The 12473-nt window shown below is 38.1% G+C and overlaps 2 protein-coding genes across 2 annotated transcripts in view; one reads left to right on the top strand and one right to left on the bottom strand.

Annotated features, from left to right (window-relative positions):
* Positions 1–2801, top strand: part of HPGDS (hematopoietic prostaglandin D synthase) — a 14608-nt gene extending 11807 nt beyond the window's left edge. The window contains 1 exon segment of the mRNA XM_012647160.1: positions 2591–2801. Coding sequence (XP_012502614.1) covers positions 2591–2773 — 183 coding nt within the window. The 3' untranslated portion in view covers positions 2774–2801.
* A 5163-nt stretch (positions 2802–7964) lies between these two features.
* SMARCAD1 (SWI/SNF-related, matrix-associated actin-dependent regulator of chromatin, subfamily a, containing DEAD/H box 1) overlaps positions 7965–12473 on the bottom strand; it is a 125260-nt gene continuing 120751 nt past the window's right edge. The window contains exons 20-21 of the mRNA XM_012647159.1: positions 12102–12109; positions 7965–9119 (exon numbers count right to left, since the gene is read on the bottom strand). Of these exons, the coding sequence (XP_012502613.1) occupies positions 9058–9119; positions 12102–12109 (70 nt within the window). The 3' untranslated portion in view covers positions 7965–9057. The remainder of the gene's footprint in view (positions 9120–12101; positions 12110–12473) is intronic.

The raw sequence follows: 12473 nt of genomic DNA, 5'->3' as shown, positions 1-12473 counted from the left end.
ATTTTTTCTATATATTTTTAGTTGTCCAATTAATTTCTTTCTATTTTTAGTAGAGACGGGGTCTTGCTCTTGCTCAGGCTGGTTTTGAACTCCTGGGCTCAAACAATCCTCCCGCCTCGGCCTCCCAGAGAGCTAGGATTACAGGTGTGAGCCACCGCGCCCAGCCAACAACAAAAATTTTAAAATCAAAAGCAAAATGAAACCAATGAACCTAACTGTGCCAAAGAGATGCAGAGAGCACGCAGAGAATGCACATGTACTCTGTTAGTGAAGAACTATTTCGAGAAATATCAGTCATCATTTGTAAAACATAGTAATTTGATTAAACATCTCAAGACATATTCTCTGAGAACAAAAAATAAAACTCATACTCTATTTTCAGTAATCATATTGCAGGGGTACTAGGCACTGTTGGTATTGTTTTCTTAGTATTATTACGCCTATATCGTGGGTGTAGAAATAAATTATGTTGATGCCACTGAGAACCGAGATCGTCAGTGTGGGAGACAGGAGATAGAGATGTCAGATCAGGAAGGTTAAGTAAACACCTTATTCCCGAACTTGCACTAGAGATCACAGGATACACTCATGATACACTTTCTCTTAGGACAAAGAAAAAAGCATTTTGTACCTCAATCAGTTGGAAAAAGTTTCTCTTCGTACAAGTATTCCAGTTAAGAAATAAGAAGGAAAGACTGAAATAAACTATCACCGCTTTCCAACCCTGGAAGAATTAATGCCTCACGCATTGGCCACCGATAATCACAAAACCCGAGACCACCGGAGACCACAGGCTTTCTAAGAGAGGAGCACACCACCATCTATGAGTAGCCTTGCCCCCAAATCAAATCTGTATCTAATTTAAATGCTCTGGTATGTGCGGGTCCCTGCCTTCAAGGAGATTGCGTCCTAGGAGACAGGGCTCAGGTTGCTTTTTTGCAGCACTCTGTGATACTCACTTTCATCTCTGCCCTGGTTCGGCCCTTCCAGGTGACGCAGAGCACGCTTTTGCCACTTCTCTCAACCTCCTCACACACCCCAACTCCCCTCATAGCCTTTCCTAAAAGGCTCCTCTCCCTGTCCTATTGATTTAATTATATATATATATATATATATATATATATATATATACACACACACATTTTTTTTTAGACAGTCTCACTCTGTTGTCCGGGCTAGAGTGCCGTGGCGTCAGCTTAGCTCACAGCAACCTCAAACTCCTGGCTCAAGCGATCCTCCTGCCTCAGCCTCCAGAGTAGCTGGGACTACAGGCATGCACCACCATGCCCGGCTAATTTTTTATATATTTGTAGTTGTCCAGCCAATTTCTTTCTATTTTTTTAGTAGAGACGGGGTCTCGCTCTTGCTCAGGCTGGTCTCGAACTCCTGAGCTCAAACGATCCGCCCGCCTCGGCCTCCCAGGGTGCTACGATTACAGGCGTGAGACACCGCGCCCGGCCTTACATGTCACCTCTTAAAGGTCCCTGAGCACCGGATAGTCCATCTTGTCACTTTACTTCTCATCACCCCTGTCAGTTTGCATATTTGAGTGTCTTTCCCCTTTTAAAACAAAAGCTGCAACAGGGAAGGGGTTTGTGTCATAGCCTGCTGTCCACTCAACCCCCAGACCTAGGCCTGGGCGTGGCGCACGGTAGGTGATCAATACATATTTGTTGGCTGCTCTGAATTTTCTAACCAATCCCCGTCTTGGCTGACATATGTTTAGTAAGCAAGTTCATGAAACACTAGCAATCGGCTTTATTAAACTCCATATGAAGAGAAAGCTAAGAACAGTTCACATTAAACTTCACTCTTTGATATTCATATGGAACCAAAGTAACATAATACAGAGTAGTTCCTAGTCGCGAAGGAAAAAACACTCACCGTGCAAGGGTAGGACCAGTCCGTCATCCTCTAACCCGGTGGCCCATCTTAGCATACCACTAATGGGGCACGTATCTATGATGCAATATAATGTATTTTGGCCAAAAATATTTCACTTAGAACTATAAACTCTTAGGAATAACTTGCACCCTATTCCTTCATATTATCTAGTACAAAGGGACAAGGTAAACAAGATGAAATAGTCACACAGATCCTGAAGATCAGACATTCTATTAAGATTTGTGTGGAATCTTCCATAATTCAGTGACATGAACAGGAGGGTGCTGTTCAGAAGAGGGTCTAGAAGGCATAACCAGATGAAATGCATAGATCTGGAATGGCTCTTGCTGTGTCCTGTAAAGGAGATTTTTAGAACAGATGGAAAAATGTGGATTGATTATTAGAGGAAAATATACTGTCATAGAGAGGTGGAGATTGGATCAGGTTACGTAGGAGTAAGATTTCATGTTAGTAAAAATTCATCTATCCATCTGCATGGAAAAATATACACTAAAATGTTAACAGAAACCTCTGGGTGTTGGAAGTATGACGTTATCTGTGATTATCTAAATCTCTATTATACATGCATTTTGCTCTTGTAATAACACGATTGTTTTGAGTTTCAAAGAAACTATTTTTAGATTAAGAAATTAAGTTTAATTTTGGAGTGCTGATAACGTTACACCTTTTCTGTTCAAATGAAAAGTTTGTGTCTTTAAACTAGGTAACCTGGGCAGATTTCTACTGGGATATTTGCAGTACCACACTTTTGGTCTTTAAACCTGACTTGTTGGACATCCATCCCAGGCTGGTGGCTTTACAGAAGAAAGTCCAAGCCATTCCTGCCATCGCTGCCTGGATACGACGGAGGCCCCAAACCAAACTCTAGCGGGTGCACACGGCCTTCAAGCTCGGTGGTTCTTCCCAGCGTCTCTCCCGGGAAGACAGCTACAGTCTGCTACATAATCCACACTCCCCTCTCCAGCTCCATCAAGACTTTCACTTTAGCCATGTTCTGCTTAACAAAGGAAACAAACCAACCTGCATGTCATTTCCATTATCTTTTTTTTTTTCCAGAATAACTTCACATCATTTCTAATCAAAGAGAAATAGTTTGTAATACCTTGCTTTACAGTGGTTCCAACATGCATGAATTTTACTCACAATGGGTAACACCAGTTTCCAAAAAAAATGGTTTGCACTTCTGCGACCGTAGTCTATTAACTGTAATTGCATGAAATACAAACTTTGCTGCTGGTTTGTCAGTCCACAAATCACTACGTAAATAACAGATGCACATCATGACTGATGACCAATGTTGTCACTTCTTTCAGACTGCCAGTGATGGGTCACTGTACGTCTGTGATTCACGCATAGACAGCAAGGTGTGTAGTTTTGTACCGTCTGCTTGTTTCCGAGTGATACATCTGTTTGACATTTCACAAAAGTGAATAATCAAAAGAGGGGACTCACCGACAAAGATGAAAGCACAGCAAAAGAACAAAAAGCGATAAAGCTGGAGAGATATTATCCAAAATACACAGAGAACTCTCAAAATTCAACAAGAAAACAACCTGATTAAAAAAATGGGCAAAAGACTTCAACAGACCTCACCAAAGAAGATATACAGGTAGCAAGAAGCAGATGGAGAGGTGTCCAGTATAATGCCATCAGAGAATTGCAAATTAAAATGAGATACCACTACATACCAATTAGAATGGTGAAAATCCAAAGTACAGACACCACCAAATGCTGGTGAGGATGTGGACCAACAGGAACTCCTGTTCGTTGCTTATGAGAATACAAACGGTTATTGCCACCTTGGAAGACAGTTGGCAGCTTCTTAACAAAACTAAACATATTCTTACCCTAAGATCCAACAATTGCACTCCTTGATATTTAACTGCAATGACCCGAAAACACGTCCACACAAAAACCTGCATATGAGTATCTACAGCAGCTTTATTTACAACTGCCGAAGGTGGAAACACGAAGGTATCCTTTAATAGGTGAATGGACTGATAAACTGTGGTACATCCAGACAACAGAATATCATCCAGTGCTAAAAAGGAATGAGCCATTAAGCCAGGAAAAGACATGGAGGAACTCTAAAAGCATACTGCAAAGTGAAAGAAACCAATCTGAAACGGCTATGTACCGTTGGATCCCAACAACGTGATATTCTGAAAAAGACAAAACTATACAGACAGTAAAACAATCAGTGGTTGCCAGGATTGGGGAAAGAAAGGGATAAACAGGTGGTACTCAGAAGTTTGGGCAGTGAAACTAACTATTCTCTGTGATTATCATAATGGTGGACACATGTCATTATACATTTGTTAAAACCCACAGAATGTACACCACCAAGAATGAACCGTAAGGTAAATTGTAGCCTTTGGTCACAATGATGTGGCAACAGAGGTTCAAGTCTAACAGATTTATCAATCTGCTGCAGGATGCTGATAGCAGGGGAGGCCACGCATGTGTGGACAGGGGATATATGGGAACTTTTGTTCTTCCTGCTCAATTTTGCTGTGAACCTAAAACTGCTCTAAAAAATAAAGCCTATGGGGGGGAAAAAAAAAAAGAACAGAGATTAAAATGTTGGAGGCTGATCCAAACCTAGAAGTTATGCAAATTTGCCAGGGTATAAAAAAGATGCTCACTTGTAAGTGATACAAGACAGTACCAAAGTGCTGTTGATAATTTTTTTTTTTTTTTTCTATATATATATTTTTAGTTGTCCAGATCATTTCTTTCTATTTTTTAGTAGAGATGGGGTCTCGCTCTTGCTCAGGCTGGTCTGGCGAGAACTCCTGACCTTGAGCAATCCACCCGCCTCGGCCTCCCAGAGTGCTAGGATTACAGGTGTGAGCCACCGCACCTGGCCCTATATATATATTTTTAGTTGTCCAGATCATTTCTTTCTATTTTTCAGTGGCGATGGGGTCTCGCTCTTGCTCAGGCTGGTCTGGCGAGAACTCCTGACCTTGAGCGATCCACCCGCCTCGGCCTCCCAGAGTGCTAGGATTCCAGGTGTGAGCCACCGCACCTGGCCCTGTTGATAATTTTTAAAAATAAAATCCTTATCCACGGGGGGCTATGTTCCAAGACCCCTAGCGGATGCCTGAAGCATCGTATGGAACCTTGTATATACCACGTTTTTCAATCTGATAACCGAGACACCCACTAAGTGACTAACGGGTGGACAGCGTAGACAGTGTGGACACGCTGGACAAAGGGATGATTCATGTCCTGGGCGGGAAGGGATGGAGTGGGAAGGCACGAAATTTCATCATGCTATTTAGAATGAATAAAACCAATGAACTGCTTATTTCTGGAATTTTCCATTTAATATTTTTAGACCACGGTTGACCGCAGCTAAGTGAAACTGAAGATAAGGGGGACTACTGTATTAATCTTACTATTTTTTTCCTTTACTTCTACATTCGTAACCAGCAATAAGAGTGTTTTTAATGTGTTGACAAGATTTTTCAAAGGTCACGATAATCACAATTTTCCCCAGTGACTATTATTTTCAACAATTTTGACTTCAGTCATTTTTACAATTCCATGCTACTGTGGAAAACAAGCACTGCCTATATAAATGAGTCCTTTAAACTGAATCTTCCAGATAACATTCAGATTATCCCCCAGAAATCCATTTAAAAATATAATATCAGAACATCAAATTTTAGTTTAATTTATATGTTAATATGACAACATTGTACTGTTAGTATGTCACATAATATATGGAAACACACTAATGAATCAGATGCTGTTACACTTGAAATGCAGTGCAGAGGAAAGAGAATACAGACTAGAGAAGCCAAATAAGAGGAGAGGGTGTGGGGGAGAAAAAGAAAAGAAAAGAAAGAAAAGAAAAGAAGAAAAAAAGAAAAGAAAAAGAAAGAAAAGGAAAAGCCCAGATAGGTATGATCTTACGTAAGATGTTTCTTATCTCCCAACAATGTTCTATAAAATTAGAGACAAATGTTAAATACTTTATAAATTATTAAGGATTACACATAAAAAGAAAATACATTTCCCAAGTACCTTGATTCTTTGCATCGAATTTTCTTGACGTTAGTGACCGTTAACAAATGATAATAGGATGTAAGTGAATCTCATTATGATGCCCTCCATCATGTAATCAAGGCGGTATAAAGAAATAATTACCTTTAACAAAAATTCAAATAATACTCTCAATAATGCAGGCAATAACTTTTCTTCCCTCTTATGCATGGTTATTTTCCTCCTCATTATTGAATTCTTTTTTTGTTTGTTTGTTTTGAGACAGGGTCTCACTCTGTAGCCCTGGGTAGAGTGCAGTGGCATCATCAGAGCTCACTGCAACCTCAAACTCCCGGGCTCAAGCGATTCTCCTGCCTCAGCCTCCCGAGTAGCTAGGACTATAGGCAGGTGACACTATGCCTGGCTAATTTTTCTATTTTTGTAGAGACTGGGTCTCACTATGTTGCTTAGGCTGGTCTCTAACTCTGGCCTCAAGTGATCTTCTTGACTCAGCCTCCCAAAGGCTAGGTAGGATTACAGGCATGAGCCGCCACGCCTAGCCCACATTGTTAAATTTTGACAGGCTTTAATGAAAACAGAATTTAGTAAAAGTGATAAAGCCAATGCTTATACAAAATTATGAAAATTCAAAGTAAGACAATCAGTCCTATGTGTTTATACAAATCATAATTCAAATATAAAATGTAACCATAGCAAGTTTCATAAGGAAATATTTAGCACCATCATAACCTTTAGGTCATCTTTTTGCGATGAAGGAGAACATATTTCTATTTCATCCTGTACCCAAATTAAATGTGTTCTTGCTTACAGAGAAAGAGGGAAGTGGCTGGGTGGGGGAATCAGAGCAGAAATTGCATTATTTATAATTAGGAAAAAAAATCATTTGAGGAAAAAAGTTAGAAGAATCAACTCCTTAGTTTTATAGACTGTTTAAAGGTTGCACATAAGGTCACACAAATGGAAACCGAATCTCCTCATACCTCTATCTCTCTACCATACAGTAACACTAATGCTAGGAACAATAGTAATGTTTCAATATAAATATCTACTGGCATAAAGTTATAAGTCTATGGGGTTCCAAACCAGTTATAAAAACAAAGGCACCTTTATCGCTGTGTGACTTGCATTAAAAAAAAGGTCACTTCACTTGGTCAAGATATTACTCCAACAACTGTGGCTTCATTTGCTCCTTGCTGATCATGATCACAGTATTCACTGGCATCGGCCCTATGAAGGGAATAATGAGAATACATCCTAAGTAAGAAATTCTAATTTATTGATAAACAATCATAATCACATAAGATAATACCATTTGTGCTATTTTTAAGGGTAAGAAGGAGGGTTATAAATATTCAAAAGGGTGTGAAAATACAACTTAAGATCACAAATACTTTTATTAAACCCAAGACATAATTAGAGCATTACACGAAGAACCCAACTACATATCATCAGATAAAAATATGGATATAACAACAACAAAAGAAATAGCCTATCATTGAAAATACATTAATACAAAAAAGTTATGAGAAATCCATCACGAGATTTTAAAAAAGTAATGTTCCCAATGATTTGACTAAGTCATCTGGGTACGGTGATGTACTAGGAGGTAGGATTAACGTTTGAAGAGTCCTTTTAGTCCTGTAACGCTAAACTATATTGAGTCTGTTCAATATACCTTCAAGATTGGGTTAAGTCTACTAAGCCATGAGTTCTCAGAATCTATAGTATCTAAATAAGCACTATGAGAACTTCATTCACCTTCTAAATGCAGAGGGTTAAATTACCTAGCCTCTTCACAAGTTAGGATGCCTTGAAAAGTATGATCTCCAAAAATTAACAAATCTTTCATTTATAAATAAGTTTATTTATAATGATATTTACATAGTAAAAACAAAACACTTGAAACTCACAAGTTATACAAAGAAACCGATGTATAATAAAAACAGCAATATAGACTGACAGGCAGAAAGTTAAAGAAAGATTTAATAAAGAGTTAAATATCAAATAGACAACTTTACTTCTTCTAACTTTCACTTTGTCACCCACACTGAATTGGAATCGAACAATGGCTCTCTCTTTAGGCGGTCCTGTACTGGAAATTCTGGAAACTGGCAAATTATATTTGGATAAGAGTTTAAAGGTAATGACCTATTTCCATGCAGTACCTAATGCTGCCTTAATAGGAAGTCACTTTCAGTCTGCTCTGAAGTGAAATAGCTTTAAGGTAATCTGTTCTGCCAGGCTAGAAAAATGTCGCCGACATCTTGCTGATGCGTGGAGTTGTGGCAGGAATCAACTGCTATTTAGAGAGGAAGAGAACTGGAGCAGAAGTGACTGGGCAACAGTTTCAAGAGAAGCAAAAGCCAGGAGAGGGAAATCAATGAAAACATGCACAAGATTAGGCAGAGTAATAAGCACAATTAGTGCGGTTGGGAAATGAACGGAAGGAATTAATCCATGGAGCAGGATATGGGCTTCTTTCGTTACTATTCACTGGAAAACAACTTAGTGCCTAGCCAAACAAATGTGTTTTAACAGAAGTATCTGAGAGGACCTGGGGGGTGTCAGTATATGGAATGCCACCTTTAAATTCAGGTTGAGTTCTTGTTGACATTGGTGAACATCTGCTTCAAATAGCAATAAAATGAAAGCTATATAACCTATACAGTTGCAGTTTTAACTAACGTAATAAAAAAGAACTTCAAATGAGACGAGCAAAAACAAGACATAAGCATTGTCAAATAAGGCACATGTAAAAATCTACACACATTATCCAGTGAAAGACAATATATATATATATTTGGAGGTAGAAATAATTACAAAAATACTGACATTTCTAAAGCGTTAGCGTATTTGTTACAAACAATCACCAACTAATCCCCATTCAGAAAACTGCTTTGTAAAATGATTATTCAACGTCTTCAGGACTTCATATTTGTGGCTTTTTTTGAAATTTCACGTGTGAGCGTCTGGAGAATTCAGTTAGTGGCAAAAAAGTTTTCCATACTATGAGAAATGCAATATGGAAATTATAAAAAGTTATAAATGTCCATAAACCCCATGGTCATCATAATGTAAATGTCCTTGAGTGCACCAAGTTGATATTTCCTCATCAATTAGGAATTCGCAATTCTTGTTTCACAGGCCCATTGACGTTTTTAGTAACGTGGCTATATCCGCTGGCATACTCCCTTCATCACCTGCAGGTTGGAAAGTGGCATGAAAACTTTTATAAAAATATTTCACTTTGTAGAATATATTTTCTCTCTCAATTTTTTCTTTCGTTGGTAAATTCCTATTCATCTTTCAAGGACCAGTTTACTTCAGTGTCACTCCCTGTTAAAAACTTTCCCTGACTCCTACATATATTAGGGTTATTTCCTGTGCTCTTGTTCATCTTCCCAGCATAGCAACCTAAGGTTATGTTTCTGATTTTATATAGATATAAATACATAAAGATACATAGATATAGATAGTTTGGATCATATCTAATTCATATAGTACATGGTACTCACCTCTCGTGTTTGCTAATTGTAAGAAAAACATTATATAATAAACTGAGTAGGGAAAACAAAGACAACAAAGTCCCCAAATCCAATCAAACCAAAAATAATTTAATCTATACCCCTATTTTTGATCTAAAGATACAATCACTTACTTAGACCCACTCTACACACACAAAAGCATTTATACCAGTTGAAGATTAAATTAACCACTGCAAATTACCTTTTATTTATCCAATGTTTACCCCATATTTTAATTAAATGGGACCCCAGTATCTAGACATTTACAGAAATTGTTTGAGATGTTTCTAAGACACCCTGTGGCATGGTGACATAGAATCTATCATCTCTGATCAATTCAATTCAGCACTCAATATTTTTAGATGAACTGATGTGTTAATTTACTGGTTAGTAATGACGGGCACCGGCTGGCAACTCACAAATATTTGCTGACTTGTTACAGATATGTAGCTATGAATAATTTTATAAATTAGATGTGGCTAAAAGACGGCAAAATAGTCACTTCTCTCTCTGTCCCTCTCTCACAAACATGTACCCCAGTTACAATCTAAAATTACAAGAGTTCTTTCAGCTACTCTTCTTTTTTCTGTAAAAAACACATATCTACACAGGAACACAAAATACTACATAAACTCTTAGGGAGTTCCCTAATACCCTCGCCTCCAGGCTCTTGAAAATAGCCCATGAAACCCAAGTTGACACTTGTCCTAAATTGCATTAGGAGGAATGGGGGGAGAGAAGGAAACAAAGAAAAGAGTAATGAAAAATTTAAACATATAATACAACAAAATGCAGTGGTTTAAAAAATGCATTGGTTTTAAAAAAAGCAACAAAGGACAATAAGAAGACAATTGAGAGAAATCTGGATACGAGCCATATATGATAATATCTGGAAATTACTGTTAATTTTCTTGGATGCAATAATGGTACTGTAGCAACTTAGACCAATATAGTGTAAGACTGAAAAGAAGTTGCCATGTTTATAACTGACTTTGTAATGGTTCAGTGGGGAAAAAAGGTAGATGAAGCAAATGCTACAAATGTCCCAACTGTTCAGTCACTGTACTTTCATTCATACTATGCTTTCAACATTTTTGGATGAAAATTTCTGTAATAAAAAGGTTTAAGTGGAAGAAAATTTATCAATATAATTAATCGTATTAAGGGAGACAGGGGAAAAAAAAAACAACAACCAGAACGCCATCTTTATTTTAAAGAAGTGTTTCTGATTTTAGCATGTATCAGAATCACCTGGAAGGCTTGTTAACTAAAGTTTATTGAGTTCCATCCCCAGAGTTTCTGATTGAGTAAGTATAGGATGGAGTTTGGAATTTGCATTTCAAACTGGTGATTTCCCAGGTGATGCTGCTCTTGCTGTTGGTGCAGGGACTGTACTTTGAGAACCACTTAGGTAAGCTCTAGAGACACAAAAGTCTGATAAGCATATCTGAGAGGAATGATGGTCTTTAATCTTCCACAGCTGCATGGACGAGGCAGCATACACAGTGTTAACATAAAGCACACACACAGTCAACTACAAATATACCTTGTGTTTACAGAGGTAGACCACACTGTGAGAGACGGAAAGAAGGGCACACATGTACTCTCAACAGTTCAGTGTCAAAATTATTTAAATGAAACCAGAGGCACAGCTGAAGACAAAGTTACTGCAGTTAAGAGACGAAATAAAAGACATCATTGTATCCTTAGCCTATCAAATAAAACACACACTAGGAAAAACTAATATACAAATAGCTTTAATAAGACGAAGGAAGAAAACTTCCTACAGATGGGAAGAGTGGTGATTCTTTATAACTAAACATTTCAAAGCTCGTGGTCTGGGAGCAAAGCTGAAATGCGTTGCTATTTTAATGGACATTTGAGGTAAAATCAATAGGCAAACTTTTACACTGACCAAGTTTATATAAGTACAAATAATTTACATAAATTATGACTAAAAATGGTTGAATGTACACATCACGTCTGCTCCCATCTGAAATGCCATTAAAATACCAAGGAGGAGAAAAGCACGGGGGGGTCATTAACTAAAGAGAAAGAGCAGGAGAAAAAGACGACAACAGAGAGACAGCTATCAACACTTTTCAGAAGAAGAAGTATATGGCAGAATGGAAACTGACATTAGCAAAATAGACAAAGCAAAACCTTATCCCATCTCCCCCCTCAAAGCTCAGGAAATGGGGGAGATGGGAAACATGAAACTAAGAACACGTCGAAGGGGTAAAACACCTAAAGCTTGCCCAGCAGAACCAGCCATTTAGCCCAGAGGCACAAAACTGAAGATTTACTCTTTGGAAAATCTGAATCGGAAGAACTCTGGACTTGGGATAGTAGAGAACGTAAGAGGATGTACTGAAAACAGGGGAATTAACTGTTTGAATATGAGAACAGACATCCCTCGCCCACTTGCTATCGGCTCTGAGAATACAGTCGGTTGGCTCATACCACCTCTCCCCACTATCTTCGCTTCACAAGGGACTGGAAAGTGTCCCTCTGAGGAAATGAACTAGCCCATGAGAAAAGACCTACAGTTAAAGACAGAAGTCTGACAATCAAAAGCTGAGTCCCTGAATAATTAACTGTCATGGTTATATTTAGAAACTTATTGTCAGGATAAAATCCATATATCTGGATATTTACCAGCATTGCTAAAAGAGAATTTAATTGCTTTATTAAATTCTAAAAGCTGCCTTAAAAAAAAATCAGGAAAAAAAAAATTGCCCAAGTAGAATCTGCCTTATGCATTTGGCACTGTTGTGTTTGCTAGATACTGGAAACTAGCAAGTTGCCAGGTCCAACACGACGCCTAGTAATTACTGTTAATTATTTAAGTTATGATCATCCTACTTATCCTCTCCCTTAAAGGTCTAAATTGCTTCTTACTCCAACTTTCTCTAATGCCTGACTTCCCAAGATCCCACAGCACCCTGAAATAAATGCTATATAAGACAGAAAAGTATTAACTTGATCATACACATCTCTCTTTAAAGACATATTAAAATGTATTAATCT

This window comes from Propithecus coquereli, unplaced genomic scaffold, assembly GCF_000956105.1.
Source record: "Propithecus coquereli isolate 6110/MARCELLA unplaced genomic scaffold, Pcoq_1.0 Scaffold26, whole genome shotgun sequence".
Lineage (NCBI taxonomy): Eukaryota > Metazoa > Chordata > Mammalia > Primates > Indriidae > Propithecus > Propithecus coquereli.
The sequence above is the reverse complement of the archived record's forward strand: the minus strand, read 5'-3'. Positions and strand labels throughout refer to the sequence as shown.